Source organism: Triturus cristatus, chromosome 3_1 (genome assembly GCF_964204655.1).
Source record: "Triturus cristatus chromosome 3_1, aTriCri1.1, whole genome shotgun sequence".
NCBI lineage: Eukaryota > Metazoa > Chordata > Amphibia > Caudata > Salamandridae > Triturus > Triturus cristatus.
In genome coordinates this window covers 1,164,183,812-1,164,202,780 of record NC_140583.1, presented here as the reverse complement: position 1 = coordinate 1,164,202,780, position 18,969 = coordinate 1,164,183,812, and the positions used below count along the sequence as shown (strand labels likewise).

The 18,969-nt window shown below is 48.8% G+C and overlaps 1 protein-coding gene across 9 annotated transcripts in view; it reads right to left on the bottom strand.

Moving 5' to 3' along the window:
• SLC37A2 (solute carrier family 37 member 2) overlaps positions 1 to 18,969 on the bottom strand; it is an 892,550-nt gene that overhangs the window by 252,722 nt on the left and 620,859 nt on the right. For all 9 annotated transcript variants that reach the window (XM_085646069.1, XM_085646068.1, XM_085646070.1 and 6 more), the window contains one exon: positions 7,284 to 7,369. In XM_085646069.1, the coding sequence (XP_085502195.1) occupies positions 7,284 to 7,369 (86 nt within the window). The remainder of the gene's footprint in view (positions 1 to 7,283; positions 7,370 to 18,969) is intronic.

Below are 18,969 nucleotides of genomic sequence, written 5' to 3'. Positions count from 1 at the left end.
GTTATAAGGAGGCCCACAGCAGGGACCCACTGCCTGGAGCATGGCGCCATCGACAATTGCGGCTGGCCATTGCACACCGCGAAGATCCTCCCGATACGACTACCACATAGCAGCCATTCTTCCGATACATACGACCTCGAGCTGAGCCCACTTGGGAGCGCAGCTTGACTCTTCTCAACTCTTCCCACAAGGCATCAGCTAGACTGCTATGTGGGCCCCTAAGGATTCATCGTCTCTCCTGCTTGATCTTTAAGCCCCCCAGCCAATCGCCACGACTCGGCTGCCCTCGATCTTCATACGACTAGTGAGATCAACTCTGGCAATGCAACGTCCTGTTCTTGTTTTTGTTCTCTGTTTTTGTTTTTATTTTGTTGATCCCAGAGCCCCTCTGCCACCTGCCAAGAGCAGGACACTGTAGTGAAAGACTAAGCCGCACGTCGCCACGTTCAGGCCACCAATGGACTCGGTGTTGATGATGAGAACCGTTGACCGGACCTCCAGCAACGCAATGTCTTGTTTTTGCCTTCTGTTTTGTTTTATTTCTGCTTTCTATTTTGGTATTGATGATCTGAGCCCCCCTGCTGTCGGCAACGAGCCAGCCGCCGCCGTGAAGGGCTATCCCACACGACCTACCTGGACACATCGGCTCGGTTGCTCTTGAACCCGCTGCCTCTCCCGCCACTAACTGATTTGGCGGTCTTCGTAACCCGCTGACCCGACCCCCGGCAATGCAACATCTTGTTTTGGTCTTTGCCTGCGTTTTTTGTTTCTGCTTTTTGTTTTGCCTTTGATGATCTCTGAGCCCCCCTCCCGCCACTGATTGATTTTGAGGTCTACAAAACCGCTGACCGGACCTCCGGCAACGCAACATCTTGTTTTTGTTTTTGCCTTCTGTTTTGATCTGTTTCTGCTTTGGTTTTGATGATCTCTGAGCCCCCCTGCCGCCCGCAACGAGCCGGCCACCGCCGTGAAGGTCTATCCCGCATGTCCTACCTGGACGCTTCGGCTCGGTTGCTCTTGTGCCCGCTGCTGCTGCTCCCACCACTGATTGATTTGGCAATCTACGATACTTGGCCCCCCACGAAGTACGTGGGCACTGGCTAAATTCTCCAGAGGCCCGCTGGACTTCCATCCTGCGCGGAAGATAGGGTAAGTGCCCTCGCCCTGCTCTTCAACTTTGGACTAACACAACCGTTTGCAGCATCCCGCCATTTCATGAAACTTTAGACATCTAAAATGGCCACCCCTTAAATACTCGCACATCCTAAGGCACAAAGATGAGGGTACTGGTTAAATTCTCCTTAGGCCCACTGGACTTCCATTTTGCGCGGAAGATAGCGTAAGTGCCCTCGCCCTGCTCTTCAACTTTGTGCTAACACGACCGTTTGCCGCATCTCGCCATCTCATGAAACTTTAGACATCTAAACATTTTGGCCACTTCTTAAATACCAGACCATCCTCATGCCCAAAGACTTCGCTGGAGACCTCCCCCTCCTGCTGAGCTCCAATCTCCCTGGTCTGGTGGCTGGCCAAGTCATTATCACTAAGAACGCAGAGCTCTCTCTATGCCCAACTGTTTCCTTATCTCTCACGGGAGCTGGAATGATGCTCATTCTCTCATTCCTGCATGATCCTGGTCCTCTACACTTCCTTTGGCAGGTCTAGGGCATAGCATCCCACAAATCCGGTAGTCGGCCAAGTCATTATCACTAAGACCGCAGAGCTCTCTCTATGCCCATCTGGTTGCCTATCTCTCAATGAAGCCGGAATGACGCCCATTCATTCAATCCTGCTCCTCTACACTCCCTGTGGCAGGCCTAGGGCCCACCATCGCACGAAACTCGATCCACCGAAAATGGCCGCTCCCTACATTTTGGTTCCCAGCCCAATTCAGACTGTAACAGTGGCCCCCGCTCTGTCTTTACTTCCTTGCCCCCTGTCCCCGGACTACAAAGCCACACTTATCTCAGCACCCCCTAGCCACAATTGGCAAGGGCTCTTCCCTATCCCTGCCCCCTATACTCATAGCATCAATTATCTATGCTCCCGTTAGTCATACATAGCAAGGGCACAGCCCTGCTCGCGATCTAATCTCTCTCCAACATGCTCTCCCTCGGCCAGTGCAGACTGGACGCCAGACTAGAGAAGCTAGGTATAAATAGCTACAAAATTAATTATCTGGCCAACCTCTCCAAAAACGGAATTAAATCTCTGAAACATAGAGTACTCAAAGCTAATCCAGAAACCCTTATCTCTGACCCCAACTTCTGTCCTAAAAAAGGGGCTATTTCTAGTGACCTGATCTTTTATACTAAAAGAAGAGCACAGTGGAGAATGGCATTCCTTTCTTTACTCGGCTAAGAAATTTCCTCACGGTTTAAGACTCTTAGCTGAGAATTCACCCACATTCAGAGCAAATGCTACCATATCCATATACAACAATGGGACTATCCTAATTCAAGCCTCCGATCGGAACCTGGGCATCTTCAACGACAGATTCTCCCTCATTAAAGAAATTGCTTGACCAAAGTGACACCCCTAATCACTCAAGGAACGTCCCTCCCTTAACTTTGTCACAGGACCGTCATGATCTCTCTCTAAAAAAATCTCATTAAAAAAAAAAAAATCGCTTGACCGAAGTGACACTCCTAATCAATCTAGGAACGTCCCTCCCCTAACTTTGCCACTGGACCGTCATGATCTCTCTCTAAGATGCCACAACCACCTGCTGATCGCCCACCCTATACTTAACAACACACTTACAGCTCTAGGTCCGCCACATCTGGGCCCCACAGACTCACCCAATGTTCCCCAACCACCCGGACTTGACCAACACCATTTCCTTAATGCTGGAGCAAAGGTTATCCTTCGCTCCGATCACCTCTCCTACACTTCCCCCCACTCCTCCCGTTCCTCCTGGCTCTCTCCTACATAACACTCTTTCTCCACAGCAGGCCCTTCCTCCTGGCTCTCGCCTACTGAATTCCCTCTCAACACAGCAGGCTCGCCCACTCTCTTCCAGGAATGTAGTTCCCCCTAACCCCCACAACACCAAAAGACTACACTCAACTCACAAACCCGTCCCCCCTTCCACTCAAACTCCTGCCTCACACCAATTCTAGCGCCAAATCACCTTGCTCTTCTGCACAACAGAAAAGGAAATCCTCCTCAGGGGATGCCCCCGTCCTCACCGTCCCCTTTCCTGGGACTCCCCTACCTCCAACCGTGCAAATAACCCTCCTCCTCCCCTCAACAACAGCTATGAACCTCAGTCTGATCCTGCATCTAAGCTCAAGGAAATTAACAGGGAACTTCTAAAATTAAAATTGACATTCAATATCTCAATAATATCACCTCAGAGATGGCCCGTGACCTCTCCTCCAACAAGACATCGCAGGTGACACGACACTTGATCCAATCTCACCCTAATCTACCATCTCCTTCCACAATGGTACCGAATGACCGTCGGCAGAAACCCTCAGGCAAGACTGGAATACCACCGGCTACCCCAACGCTCAATCTAGACCCGCCAGATCCAAAAATCATTTATCAGAACCAGATATTCTCTCCCTCCGACGAGCTTACAACTCATCTCTTACAGGCATCTCAATCCCTTCTGGAACGTCACAAACTGCCCCCTTAATGGCACCTGGAGCGACTTATCTCAAGCATGGAAACATGGAGGCCATACAAAGCATCTCATCTAACCCGCATGGAGCCCCGCCAATGCCTTAAACACTAACAACCTCATGCAGATCCCCATTACACAGCCCTCGCTCACTGACCACAAATCACACCTGAAATGCATGTTACTCAACAGTAGATCAGTGGTGAAACATGCCATGGACCTTGCCGAGCTCATCCTTGCCCAGGAACTAGATCTCCCTATCCTCACCGAAACCTGGCTCACTGATTCCTCAGGTCCCATCATTGACACTCTAATCCCCCCAAGCCACAACATTATCAGACTTGATCAAGACGGGTGGTGGCATAGCCTGTATCTACCACAACTCACTCTCAGCAAAACAGTCCCCTTCGATAAATCTCTCATCCTGTGAATATTTATGCATAGACATTACTAGCAAACATAGACCCTTATGCAGCCAGCGCATCTTCTACCACCTTCCAGGAGACAACCTCACTCTAATTGAACAAACTATGGAAACCATCTCCGCCAATCAGGGGGGGCACTGCCACCAGGTCTTTCTTGGTTACTTCAAACTCCAGTGGAATAACCCGCATGACCAGGCAGTAAACAGTCTCAAAAACTTCCAAACTGACCTCTGCCTGACTCAATTATGTGACAGACCTACACACAACTTAGGCTCAACCCTCGATCTAATCATTTCCAATCCAACTTCATTCAGCTCGAATCAATTCTCGCCTGTGACTGGTCGGACCATCACTATATCACCTTCCGTATCCTATAAAGTTGGAACTCCAAAAGATCACAACCATTAAAACAAAAACATTGGAAAAGAACGCTCCAAAATACAAAAGTTAATGAGCTCATATCTCTCTACAATATCTCCCTACCGCCGCCTGCAAACATGGCTGACGTTTACGCCCTCACGGAGCACTATAACAACACCATGTTGTCTGCCCTGAATGCAACTGCCCTGCTTCAACTAAAAAGAAAATCCATCAAAGACTCCAAACATTGGTTCACAGACAGCCTAAACGCTGACAGACGCAGCATGAGATTAGCAGAACGCACCTGGAGATCCGCTCCATCCACTAGTCTACTAAAAATCCTAAAACTAAAAAGCAGTAGAAACAGCAAATTCATCAGAACAGCGAAAGCAACCTTCTTCAAATCCCGACTTGACAAAGCCAAAAATCGCCCGAAAAGGCTGTTTGAGTTGATTAAGTTACAATCCAATAACACTCCTATCCAATCTCCTCTCATCTCCTTCCCTCAGCCAAACTGCGATGCCGTTGCTGACTTCTTCCTGGAAAAGTCGAGTAAGATCAAATCAGATCTAAAATCTGCCCTGATCGGTCTCTCACCCTCTCCTGACTCCGCCTTACCCTCGCCTCCTCCTACACCATTCTGTCCCTCCCCTAACAACAATGCCTCTTGGAGTCAATTCACACCCCTCAATGACACTGCCTTCTTCAGCATTCTCTCAACCCTGAAACCTTCAAATCACTTCAATGATCCCCTCCCCCCAAATTCTTTAAATAAATGATAGGACCACTATGGTCCAAGATCATCGATGCTTCTCTTCTTCAAGGTGAGATCTCGGACTGCCTGAAGGCGCGCCTAGTTCTCCCCATTTTCAAAAAGCCCACAGCAGATCCTGAAGACCTGAATCACTATCGTCCAATTACAAACATCCCTACCCTGGTAAAACTCCTTGAAAAATGTGTACATGAACAACTGCACAAACACATTGAGTAATTCCAACTTCTTGACCAATTCCAATCGGACTTCCGTCCCGGCCACAGCACTGAAACGGCCATCACTCATAGTGGAAGACACGCTCACTTTGCTTGACCAGAATGAATATTGTCTACTAATACTACTCGATCTCTCATCTGCGTTTGACACTGTCAAACATGACAATCTACTTAACCTTTTGGAATGTAGGATGGGGCTCTCAGGCACTGTACTAAAATGGTTTGCCTCTTTTCTCAACAACAGAACTCAGAGAGTAAATTCCAATTAAACTCTATCCAACCCAAGTCCCTGCACACTGGGTGTGCCCCAAGGGTCCTCGCTCTCCTCCAGGCTCTTCAACCTTTTCACTGAACCACTTTCTGTAATCCTCAAAGCTTCAAACATCCAATATCATATGTATGCGGATGACACCCAACTGTACATGAAAATCTCTTCCCCTGAAGAGATCAAGTCACTCAACGGAACCCTGCACAAAACCCTAAATTGTCTAACCTCTAACCACCTAAAACTAAACGCCCTTAAAACGGAATTCCTCCTCATCTCACCCACTAGGCAAACCCCCATTGTTGAGAAATATCTAACAAACCTCTCAGCTCTCAACTGCACACCACACATCATTGATTCCACAAAACCACTAGGAATTGTGCTAGATAAGAACCTAAACATGCAGGATCACATCAGAGCTTCTACCAAAGTAGCAAACTATCAACTGAGCATCGTATGAAAACTCAAACCCTAACTTCCTCATGATGACTTCAAATCTGCTGTGCAAGCACTAGTCATCTCAAGACTAGAATACGGCAGTGTTACTCTATGCGGGCTTCCGAAACTCAGTTTAGCACCCTCTTAGAGCATCTCTGAATGCTGCGACTAGACTCATCACTGGCTCTAAGAAAACCAACCACATCTCTCCGGACCTGAAATCGCTCAACTGGCTTCCGTTTGAATCAAGGATCCAGTTAAAAATTGCATGTATGACTCATAGAGCACTACACTTCAACACTCCTCTTTACCTGGCAAATAAACTCAAACTATCGGAAGGCTCCCGGCCCTCTAGGAGCACCAGCACACTGCTGCTCAAGCAGAAATTTAAAAAAGAAAAATGAAAACCTTCAATTTTACATTCTCTGGTATTGCCCCGAGAATTTGTAACTCCCTACCTGTGGAAACAAGACTGATTCCTTCAACATCTGCCTTCAAAAGGGAAGTGAAAGCCCTTCTGGTGAACACTGTGTTGAACTAGAAGTTTTTTCTTCTTTTGTCTCCCATCTTGTTTAGCCAATTAATCTGCTACCTAGCATTTGCTACGGCCTCAAGTGTTGCCCGCTAATATGTCAGTATGTTCCTGATGTATATTCTTCTACTTTGTCTCCCACAGCTATCTAACTGTGTCTTCCACAACTTGTATGTAAAGCGCTCTGATACCAGCTTGGGTCATGTTCGCGCTATACAAAACTTTAAAAATAAATAAATAAATAAACAGACAACCCAGCTCTGTCAACATACCAAGCATGAAAAACTGCCAAAGAATAGCAAAATGTGTAAACCCCTTGGAGCAGACTACTTCGGATCCCCACAAACCACCACATTGTCAGCATACTGCACCACATTATTTGTTACTTCTGGTACCCAGTCAGAGCCTTTTATATAGGTATCCACTCAGTAAGTGGATCGATCACAGAAAAGCAAAGGGAATAGTGGATAAGCCCTACTGGGTGTGTTGTCGATTTTTAGCAAAGCATTATAATACTTATACATGGATAATTTCTTAATGCCAATTTGGATGGAGTCTTTAGTCATTTAAAATAGAATTCTTAAGACTGTCATCGACAAAGGCAATGATTCTGTGATGGGCCATGAAATTGAAGAACATACTCACCATCGGAGCTGCAAGAATTAGCATCACTGTGCAAGTTGTGGCTCTACCACCAGCGTAGTCTGACACTAGCCCAGCCAGAATGCCCCCTGCAAAGAAAGAAAAAAACCTTAGGCACTCACTTGGCAAAAATGATAAACATAATGATATCTCTTATGGTGGCCTTACAGTGAGCTTTATCTGGTTCTAAAAATGGGCGAGAAGATGGAGGGCAATAGTAGCAAAAATAAACTTTTACTTCTTCTGCTGGGGTGTCCCCATATGTGCAGGCAGCCAGGACCAGGTGCGGGTCGGCAAGGAGTAGAGAATGTGAGTTGCCCTGCTGTGGCCCTGAGAATGGAGCCTCGCGCAAAATGAGGAGGGGTACAAGGTTCTGGAGGAGGTGTGCACAAGAACCAGCAGATGAAACAACTGCTGACAGAGCAGTAACAGTTGGGGGAATAAAATAAAGAACACCAGCTCATTATTACAGTTCATTGAGACAAAGGGACCCAAGAGCATCTACCTGCCATACTTAAACCAACCAAAGAGATTCGCCTGCAGCGGGGGCATTAATGAGAAACCGGACATTGGAAACACTTGCAAAAGTAGGAGGCCACACAAATTAAACATATGCAATGCAGTAGGCCGCAACAGCCTCACCACAAAAAACGCTGTCAAGAGTCCCCCTCCCAGGTAACCAGCATAGCCGAGCAAAGCCTTTGAACAAGCCACAAACAGTCAAGATGGGCAAGAATGACGCAAAGTTGAGGAAATTACAGTTGAAGAAAAGCAAGGGTCAGAGAGCCGAGACCTCACCCGAGAGATACAATCAGATGCAAGATGAAAATGCTACTAAAGGAGATAGAGAGTAACCCAGCAACTACAAACGGGAAAAGAAACTCTTTCACAGAGAGAATCAACCAAATGAAAGAAAGACTCGATAAACACTCCGTGAGAAGTTGGCCTGATGTATGATGTCACTAGTTCTAGTGTACACCTTATATCAGTCCAAAAACCCTTATGGTGATTGGTTGTAAAGTCAACCTTATAGACCAGCTATCCTAGTGGTAGCATGGACAAGAGCAGTCTTAGGCTAAACTCTGAATGGCATGTGAAGCCAGCTGTGATACCATATATAATCCCTTGAATACCAAATGAAAGGACACCACAACAGATATATATATAAAATAAAGTGTATTTATTCTAGTCAAACCCTCAGCACTCTTTATGAGATTAGAGGTAAGTACAACACAGTCTTATTCAAGCATACATTAAGTCACACAGGTAAGTAATACAGTTAGGCCCTAGGGGCAACGCAAACCATATACTAAGTAAGTGGTATAAGGACCACTGTCACGGAAATAGAATAGGCCTAGGCCTAGGGAATCGCTGGGGCTACACTACACTAGCGTTAGTTAGGAAGTGGGAGGCCCACGGGATTCGTGTGCAGAGTGGAAACACTCACGCGTAATGCGTAAAAGTCACTAGCAATAGTACAGTTTAGAAAACGATAGATTTAGGACACTTCCGGAGTAGCTAGGAAGTTGAGACTGGAAAACTAGACACTAGGATAGTCACTATCCTGATGAGCACCGGAGTACCCAAGTTACCTAGCCCACAGGCTGCGGGTGCATAGGGGTGAAGATGCGTCGGTTTTCGTCGTCGACTCCTATGGATGCCTGAAGAAAGATGCTGACAGGCAGTCAGTGAAGAGTGTCCGGTGGATCCCAAGGCTGGGATCAAGAAGAGAGGAGACCTGCAAGCAGAAGGGACAGAGTCAAGGTCACTAGCCAGTGACCACGTGGAACCAGGAAGGAACCAGGCAATGTCGTGAAGATTGCAGGTGAAGGTGAAGCTTGTCGCTGCAGCCAGGAGGACCAGGAAGCGTCGAGGACAACCAGGACCAGGAGGCGAGCTGTCCCACGAAGGCTCTTGCTGTCGGCGGCGTCGAAGTTGGACTAGGACTCACCAAGCCTTGGCAAGCGGAACCCACGAAGAACGGAGGACTTGCTTCTGGTGCAGACCAGGAAGGTCTGGGGTGCTTCTTCTTTGCAGAGAAGCGGGAGCCAGTCTGGAGGAGCCAAACCAGCGCAGAAGATTTCAGGGTGCGTCGTCACAAAGGCCACTAGCCAGCGGGCAAGCAACCGGACAGACGCGGCAAGCAGGAAAATGCAGAAGGGCCCCACGCAGGACTCGTGGAGTGTGGGGGGCTGATCTTCGGTGCAGACGGTGCTTGGGGTTGGGGCTTCTCAATCCCCGGTGCACAACTTCGAGGGTGCCTCAGAAGCTGCGCTTTAAGTTACTAGCCACTTTTCCCAGGTAACCGGTCCCACGTCGCTCGTCGCCTCCACGGATCTCAGCTTTGCTGTGGATGTGGATCAGGGTCGGAGAGGTCTGGAAGTCAAGGCTCTGGTCGGGCACTGCAGTCGGTTCCTCGTAGAACGTGGGCAAAGCAAAGGGTAGTCTCTTGATGGTGCCTGTTTGCACAGGGTAGCCACTCCTTGGCTACAAGGGAGATTCTTCAGTCTTCTTCTTTCGTCGAATGTCGAAGGTCCAGAGTTTCTGTTCAAGTTTGCAGGTTCAGGATAATCTAAAGTCTTGAGGCCCAACTCCCACTCTTATACTAATCTGGGGGGCTGGGATACCTGCTAGGTCACGCCTTATGGGTGGGACCTGGGAGGGGGTGGTTACACCCACTTCCCTTTGTCCAGTTTCGCGCCAGAGCTGGGGCTGGAGTGCCCCAGCGCCGGTTTGAACTGGACTATGCAAGGAACACCTTGTGTGCCCCAGGCATGTCTCATTCCTTTCAGCCCACCCTGCCCCAATACACTAAAGGCTGTCTGGGGAGGTGCTAGCACCTCCCCAAGCAGGAAACCTATTGTCCAGGCCTCCCTGGCTGGGATCACTCCCAGCTGCAGGAGGTCAGACTTGTGTCGTGGCAGCAGCATCCATTTTGTGATGCTGAGGCTTTGGTTAGAGGCTAACAGTGAAGTATGATTTTAACATGTCTTTCCCTCTAGAAGGGGGGAATAATATCCTCATGTCCAGAAATGGCATGGGGGTATTATTCCACAGTGTTAGACACCTTACACGACATGTTTCGATAAAGCCAAACCATAGTTACCATAACCGTCTAAGATTATAAGGCACTTTAAGAGTATATGGTAGGCTATATCATAGAACAGCTATAAGGACATGGTTCCGAAAGCTGCAGACAGGCTCAGCTCATGCTAGAGCACCATCTCACATGTTACCAAGCACTCTGCCTCCAGGATTGTTAAGGCCTGCCATAGGAGTGACTGATAGGTACACATGTGTCTATATATAAGGGTAGATATAGGCATACTATATCTAAGCAAGGGGTGATTACACGACCTTGCCCCAGCTGAGTGATCAGCCAGTTGTGTCTGATTGGAAGGCCAGACCAGGGGTGGCATAATACATGCTGCAGCCCCTGGGAGGCCTAGGGTACACCTATGCCCTGGGTACCTAGGGTACACTGTACAGGGTCCAATAAGGTGATCCTTACCAATTGGTTATGTACCTAGGGTACATGGAGTCCATTTTAAAGAGAGAGCAGACAGCCTGAGACACTGAATGGCAGGATCTCAGGCCAACTAAGTCGAAAAACCAGCTAGACACTAGGCAAAAAGTTGGGGGTAACCATAGTCAGATATCCACCTTCCTACACAACCCCCCCCCCAAACGAAAGGAGATAAGGCTGGCCTTGACAAGGTAAGCCTCTATTGCCTAAGTGGCCATATAAGGAAGAACCAGCACTGGCATGGTTACCCCCTGTCTCATGGTCCACTAAGCAATCCCTCATCCTAAAGGTATCATAGGGTCTCCACCATAGGGAATCTCTACCTTTGGGGTGTCTTTGCAAAGTAAAAGGCTGGTGTTGAGATGGAGTACTGAAGTGAGTGTCCTCAAAGTGAGGCCTCAGCTTCCTCCAATCATCCTCCACCATGGATGCCTTTCTTTCTTTCACTGAGTTGCACTGTGCTCTCAGGATCAGCCTCTGGCTACCTAAAGCTGGAGGCTGGGTCCCTTTTGTGGGCTTACTGGAGGGACAGGTCAGGTTTGGGGCCCTAAGGTCCCAGGTTTGCCTGTGCCCAACAGAATCCCTCTGGGGGAGGTCCCTAACTACCTGTAAAGGGGATCCCTCAGGAATGTTTTTACCCATCACCTGGCTAGGGCTACTAGCCAGGCAATCCTCATTCTTTTGATGGGGGGGTTCTTGTGGACAGGGGCCCTCTTGGGGTCCACTGGCCTCCCTGACCTCTGCAGCCCTGGGCTGACTGAGGCAGGGTAGAGAGAGGCAGGCTACCTGCACCAGACTGGGTCCCACCTTGGAAGGGGCCACTGACATCAGAGGCTCTGCCAGGCCAGGCCTGGCTACCTCTGGGGCAGTTCCTTCACAAGGGGTGAGGTCAGATCCCTGAGGAGGCTGACCTTTTCCTAATGTCTGGGGAGAGGGAGACTTTTCTTCCTCCCCACTACTCTCTGTTTGTGTGAAGTGATCCATAGTTTCAGGCTTCACTACACCTATGTCAGTCTGAGTATGGGCTGAGACCATTACAGCCTTGCCAACCTTTTCAGGGAGGCACTCAGTTTGGGTTTGAGCTGTGACTGTCACAGCTCTGCCAGTCTCTACAGGGAAGTCTGTCTTTGCCTGGGCTGTGGCCACCACTGCCCTTCCAACCTTTTCAGGGAGGAAATCTACTTGGACAGGGGTTGTGGCTGGCACAACCCCACTACCCTTTTGTGAAAGGCCTACCATTTTAGAATGGGTGTCTTGTTCAACTTCAGCCCAAGCTGAGAGTTCTAAGTCATTCCCCAGTAAGCAGTCCACAGGCAAGGTTGGAGACACTGCCACCCTTTTAGGGCCAGTGACCCCTCCCCAGCTGAGACATACCTCTGCCATGGGATGACTGTTCTGTTTGCCATCAATGTTAGTTACCTGGTATGAGAAACCAGGCAAAAGCTGCTCAGAGGGAACTAGCCTATGGGCCACCATAGTGATGCTAGCTCCAGTGTCTCTGTAGGCCTCAGCTTTTCTACCATTAATGTAGGGCTCCTGTCTGTACCTACCCAATGTGTTGGGACAGGCAGTGAAGTTGGCAAACCCCATGCCACCATCACAGACAAGAGTAGCTGCTGTAGGGGAATTGGCTAAGCCAGGATCCCCCTGTGTTCCCCAAGAAAACCCAACCAAATTTTGGGGGGCACTCCCACCACCTGGGGGATTACTGCTGACAGTAATAGGTGGTGTGACAGGAGTAGTTGGAGGAACAGTTTTGTTTTTATCCCTTGGGCAACTGCTGTCAGTTTTCCAATGCCCAGGAGTTTTACACTCATGGCAGTAAGGCTTTTTAACTGTGGTAGAGGAGGGAGTTTGGGACCCACCACCCTGTGTGGAGTTTTGGGGCCCTGAGGAAGATTTCTCTTTTGCTTTATCCCCACCCTTCTCTTGAGGCTTGGTGGTATCTTTCTTTTGGTCACCACCCTGATTTTTAGGCCTAATCCTGGTCCTGACCCATTTATCTGCCCTCTTTCCCAATTCTTGGGGAGAGGTCAAATCTGAGTCTATCAGGTGTTGATGGAGAAGCTGGTTCTGACAATTACTAAGGATCTGCTCCCTCATAATCAAGTTGTACAATCCTGTATAGTCCTGCACCTTGCTGCCAGTTAACCAACCTTCCAAAGCCTTAGTGGCACAATCCACAAAATCAGACCAGTCCTGTGTCTGTGTCTTCTGGGTGTCTCTGAACAACAACCTATATTGCTCAGTGGTTAAGCCAAACCCATCTATCAGAGCACTCTTCAGGACTTTGTAATTGTTAGCATCCTCATCACTGACTGTGAGGAGCTTGTCTCTACCTTTGTCAGAAAAGGAGAGCCACAAGATAGCTGCCCACTGACTCTGGGGTACCTGCTGTACTTTGCAGGCCCTCTCCAAAGCAGTCATCCATTTGTGGATGTCATCCCCATTCTGATATGGGGGGACTATCTTGCTTAGGTTTCTATGGTCATAAGACCTATCCCTATCTCTAGGAATGTTGCTGCCACCAGTGGGTTCTGACCCACACAATTTTTGCTCTCTAGCCAGAGCACGCTTCTCTTTGGCAAGGGCAAGTTCTTCCCTCTGAATCCTCAGATTAGCTTCCCTCATTCTGGCTTCATGCTCCTTTCTCTCAGGGGAAGTCATTCCCCTGTGAGAGGAAGCACTAGAGATGCTAGAGACATGGGAGTGGATGGATTCCCTTGAAGGGGATCTGTCCCTCCTGCTTCTCTGGTTAAGCCCACTTGGGGGTCTGCATGGGGGGACCCCATGCAAACTCCCATGTAAGCTTAGGTTAGCCTGGCTAAGTCTTCCTACTTGGCCCTGGCTGTCTACCTCTTCATCTGAAGTCCCATCTGACTCCTCTGTGGTGGGTAGACCCTTATCTACAGCTATGGCACCATACTTGGCAGCTCTTTCAGCATCATAGGCCTCCAGAAGCTCCACTAGCTGTCTAAGGGTAGGGTTGGAACCCTGTTTTAATCTCCTGGAGGTACACAGTTGTCTCATCTCCTGGAAAGTGAATGCATCATATCTAGAGGGAACCTGTCTAGGATTCTCCTCTCCTGAGGGAGCATCAGTGTGATCTCCATTCAGGGACATGATTCTAGTGAGGGTGTGGTGTGTGCACCTACCTACACTAGTTGTATCTACTAAACCTCTCTAGTAGTTGTAGTCAGGGTGTGTTACTCCCTTCAACCTACAACTACTAAGTCCAGTAGGACTTAAGCATTATAATCTATGTTATATGTACCTAGACAATATCTGTGTGATCTTTCAATTTAGTATCTCAAGATTACAATGGTATTACAACAGCAAGCTCAGATCCCAACCGCTGCTCACCAATGTGAGAAGTTGGCCTGATGTATGATGTCACTAGTTCTAGTGTACACCTTATATCAGTCCAAAAACCCTTATGGTGATTGGTTGTAAAGTCAACCTTATAGACCAGCTATCCTAGTGGTAGCATGGACAAGAGCAGTCTTAGGCTAAACTCTGAATGGCATGTGAAGCCAGCTGTGATACCATATATAATCCCTTGAATACCAAATGAAAGGACACCACAACAGATATATATATAAAATAAAGTGTATTTATTCTAGTCAAACCCTCAGCACTCTTTATGAGATTAGAGGTAAGTACAACACAGTCTTATTCAAGCATACATTAAGTCACACAGGTAAGTAATACAGTTAGGCCCTAGGGGCCACGCAAACCATATACTAAGTAAGTGGTATAAGGACCACTGTCACGGAAATAGAATAGGCCTAGGCCTAGGGAATCGCTGGGGCTACACTACACTAGCGTTAGTTAGGAAGTGGGAGGCCCACGGGATTCGTGTGCAGAGTGGAAACACTCACGCGTAATGCGTAAAAGTCACTAGCAATAGTACAGTTTAGAAAACGATAGATTTAGGACACTTCCGGAGTAGCTAGGAAGTTGAGACTGGAAAACTAGACACTAGGATAGTCACTATCCTGATGAGCACCGGAGTACCCAAGTTACCTAGCCCACAGGCTGCGGGTGCATAGGGGTGAAGATGCGTCGGTTTTCGTCGTCGACTCCTATGGATGCCTGAAGAAAGATGCTGACAGGCAGTCAGTGAAGAGTGTCCGGTGGATCCCAAGGCTGGGATCAAGAAGAGAGGAGACCTGCAAGCAGAAGGGACAGAGTCAAGGTCACTAGCCAGTGACCACGTGGAACCAGGAAGGAACCAGGCGATGTCGTGAAGATTGCAGGTGAAGGTGAAGCTTGTCGCTGCAGCCAGGAGGACCAGGAAGCGTCGAGGACGACCAGGAGGCGAGCTGTCCCACGAAGGCTCTTGCTGTCGGCGGCGTCGAAGTTGGACTAGGACTCACCAAGCCTTGGCAAGCGGAACCCACGAAGAACGGAGGACTTGCTTCTGGTGCAGACCAGGAAGGTCTGGGGTGCTTCTTCTTTGCAGAGAAGCGGGAGCCAGTCTGGAGGAGCCAAACCAGCGCAGAAGATTTCAGGGTGCGTCGTCACAAAGGCCACTAGCCAGCGGGCAAGCAACCGGACAGACGCGGCAAGCAGGAAAATGCAGAAGGGCCCCACGCAGGACTCGTGGAGTGTGGGGGGCTGATCTTCGGTGCAGACGGTGCTTGGGGTTGGGGCTTCTCAATCCCCGGTGCACAACTTCGAGGGTGCCTCAGAAGCTGCGCTTTAAGTTACTAGCCACTTTTCCCAGGTAGCCGGTCCCACGTCGCTCGTCGCCTCCACGGATCTCAGCTTTGCTGTGGATGTGGATCAGGGTCGGAGAGGTCTGGAAGTCAAGGCTCTGGTCGGGCTCTGCAGTCGGTTCCTCGTAGAACGTGGGCAAAGCAAAGGGTAGTCTCTTGATGGTGCCTGTTTGCACAGGGTAGCCACTCCTTGGCTACAAGTAAGATTCTTCAGTCTTCTTCTTTCGTCGAATGTCGAAGGTCCAGAGTTTCTGTTCAAGTTTGCAGGTTCAGGATAATCTAAAGTCTTGAGGCCCAACTCCCACTCTTATACTAATCTGGGGGGCTGGGATACCTGCTAGGTCACGCCTTATGGGTGGGACCTGGGAGGGGGTGGTTACACCCACTTCCCTTTGTCCAGTTTCGCGCCAGAGCTGGGGCTGGAGTGCCCCAGCGCCGGTTTGAACTGGACTATGCAAGGAACACCTTGTGTGCCCCAGGCATGTCTCATTCCTTTCAGCCCACCCTGCCCCAATACACTAAAGGCTGTCTGGGGAGGTGCTAGCACCTCCCCAAGCAGGAAACCTATTGTCCAGGCCTCCCTGGCTGGGATCACTCCCAGCTGCAGGAGGTCAGACTTGTGTCGTGGCAGCAGCATCCATTTTGTGATGCTGAGGCTTTGGTCAGAGGCTAACAGTGAAGTATGATTTTAACATGTCTTTCCCTCTAGAAGGGGGGAATAATATCCTCATGTCCAGAAATGGCATGGGGGTATTATTCCACAGTGTTAGACACCTTACACGACATGTTTCGATAAAGCCAAACCATAGTTACCATAACCGTCTAAGATTATAAGGCACTTTAAGAGTATATGGTAGGCTATATCATAGAACAGCTATAAGGACATGGTTCCGAAAGCTGCAGACAGGCTCAGCTCATGCTAGAGCACCATCTCACATGTTACCAAGCACTCTGCCTCCAGGATTGTTAAGGCCTGCCATAGGAGTGACTGATAGGTACACATGTGTCTATATATAAGGGTAGATATAGGCATACTATATCTAAGCAAGGGGTGATTACACGACCTTGCCCCAGCTGAGTGATCAGCCAGTTGTGTCTGATTGGAAGGCCAGACCAGGGGTGGCATAATACATGCTGCAGCCCCTGGGAGGCCTAGGGTACACCTATGCCCTGGGTACCTAGGGTACACTGTACAGGGTCCAATAAGGTGATCCTTACCAATTGGTTATGTACCTAGGGTACATGGAGTCCATTTTAAAGAGAGCAGACAGCATGAGACCCTGAATGGCAGGATCTCAGGCCAACTAAGTCGAAAAACCAGCTAGACACTAGGCAAAAAGTTGAGGTAACCATAGTCAGATATCCACCTTCCTACACTCCCCAAGACTGGATGAGGCCGAAAAGAAAATATCTGATCTTGAGCATGAAAGTAAATAAAAAACTAGTCAAAATGACTTTACAGTCAGTTAATATAACGAATGAAGAAATAGAGGGGCATTCCTATGACAATAACACTAGTATTGTGGGCATAGCGGAAGGAACAGACACAGGCAAGATAGAGCTATTCATCGAGTCCCTCTAAACAGAAGTGTTCAGCAGAGAGGCCTTGAAACAAACATTTGTAGTTAAACAGCGCCTAGATCATTGGCAGCCCGTCTGAGACCTGGACAGCACCCATAACTAATAATAGTAAAACTACTGAACAATAATATTGCGTCTGCAATACTGTGTCCACCTAGTGATGACCCACACAGATTTGCAACATGGGAGATCCAGAGTTGCAGCTTCCTTTTATAAAGAATATGCCCACAAATTAGCCACCCTTTACTGCGAATGAAGGAAAAAGCTATCGAAGGGGGGCAACCCCCAACCCAGTAAAAGAAATAGCAGTCATAACATTATTAAAACGGAGTAAAGAGTTTGAACTGAGTACATCATATAGGCCTCTACCCATTAATAAACATGTATAATAAAATATTAGCTATTTTCTAACACAACATTTAAATAGCCTGTAAATGAATAGTTGCATTTTTTCAAAATATATCCAGATTACAAAAGCACATTTCCTTTTGTAATTAAGAAGTATGATGCAAACAAATATTTAAATAGGAGCAAAAAAAAACCACTTTACTTGGTGATTTCCAAATGACACATTTGCAGAAACTCGATTTCCAAACATTGTTTCTACACTGAACAGTTTTATCAGTAAAACTGCATGTCAGTGGGGCATTTTGTGAGCATTTCAATGTAAAATCTGCTGACTGCAAATGACAGCGTGCTACCACTTCATGCTTTAGTTATGTATTTAGTAAAAGTTAGTTTTTAAATATTATTTGAGAAACATTGATGCCCCCACCCTGATGACAATACTGGTAATGAACTAAGAGGTAAGTCAGGGGTCATGTGTATCCTGTATGTGGCTAGATTTGTATAATATATGGAGCAAAGGTTTAGTCTATTAAATCAAACAAAAGAGTTATTTTGTAGAGCAGCCATGTTGAACTTGCATATTTCAAGGAGCTCTCATATGTGAATTAAAATATTCGCCGGACTTTGGGGCGTGGCCAAGATGGCGGAGTGAGCGGATGTGTTTTCCAACCGCTCCGCTCAGGGTCCGATCTAAAGCTTTCTACAGCTGTGCTCCGAGGCCTTGCAGTGGGCCTTTATCGAACCCGAAACAAGAAAAGCAGCCGCCCCGTCGACTGGACCTCTGGCAGTCCGGGACCAGGAAGAGAAGCTGTTTCTGCAGACGAGGCGCTGCGCTACGGACGGACCCCGGGCCCGGAGTCTGTGGGTCGCAGGGTCCATAGGCGGGACCTCTGAGGCTCTGGCAGAAGTGCAAGAGGTGGCAGCCTGAAAGCACAAAGATGTTGGGGCCTGTGCCGCCGTTGAGGACAGCTTCAGTCAGCGGCTCAGCTCTTTCGGGACGTGCCCTGCTCCGGGCAGCGGAGCGGAGACGAAGCGGACGGAGAGACGGCCTTGGATTCCCCGAGGCTGGCCCCACCCCAGCCAGCCATTAAAAAGCACAGCTGGCCTGGGAGGCTTACGAGAATTGGCTAGGAGGTGAGGCGTAGCAAGGCAGCAAGAAAAGACGGGGGTACTATCGGTGCCCTCCCGCAGTTTGCAAAGCAGCATTGGCCCTCTCAGCGCGGACACAGGCCTATCATCACGCGGTCCCAGCCGGAGGCAGGTCGAGCGACCTCAGCAGTGTTAGGAGCGGCTGGAGGTGACGGTGCCAACCCCCCTCCCCACAGCACACAACTCATCTGTGCACCCCGCCCCCTAGATGGCTCCATTGAACCCGGGCGCCCCCCCCCAAAGCGGAGGAAAGCCGTCCAGCGGTGGCACACGACTGCATCTGGCCTGAAAAGAGGAGGTAAGAGGCCCTCCGGTCAGCCTTCTCGAGAGTGGGAAGGCAGAAGGATGAACTGAAGTCTGAGGG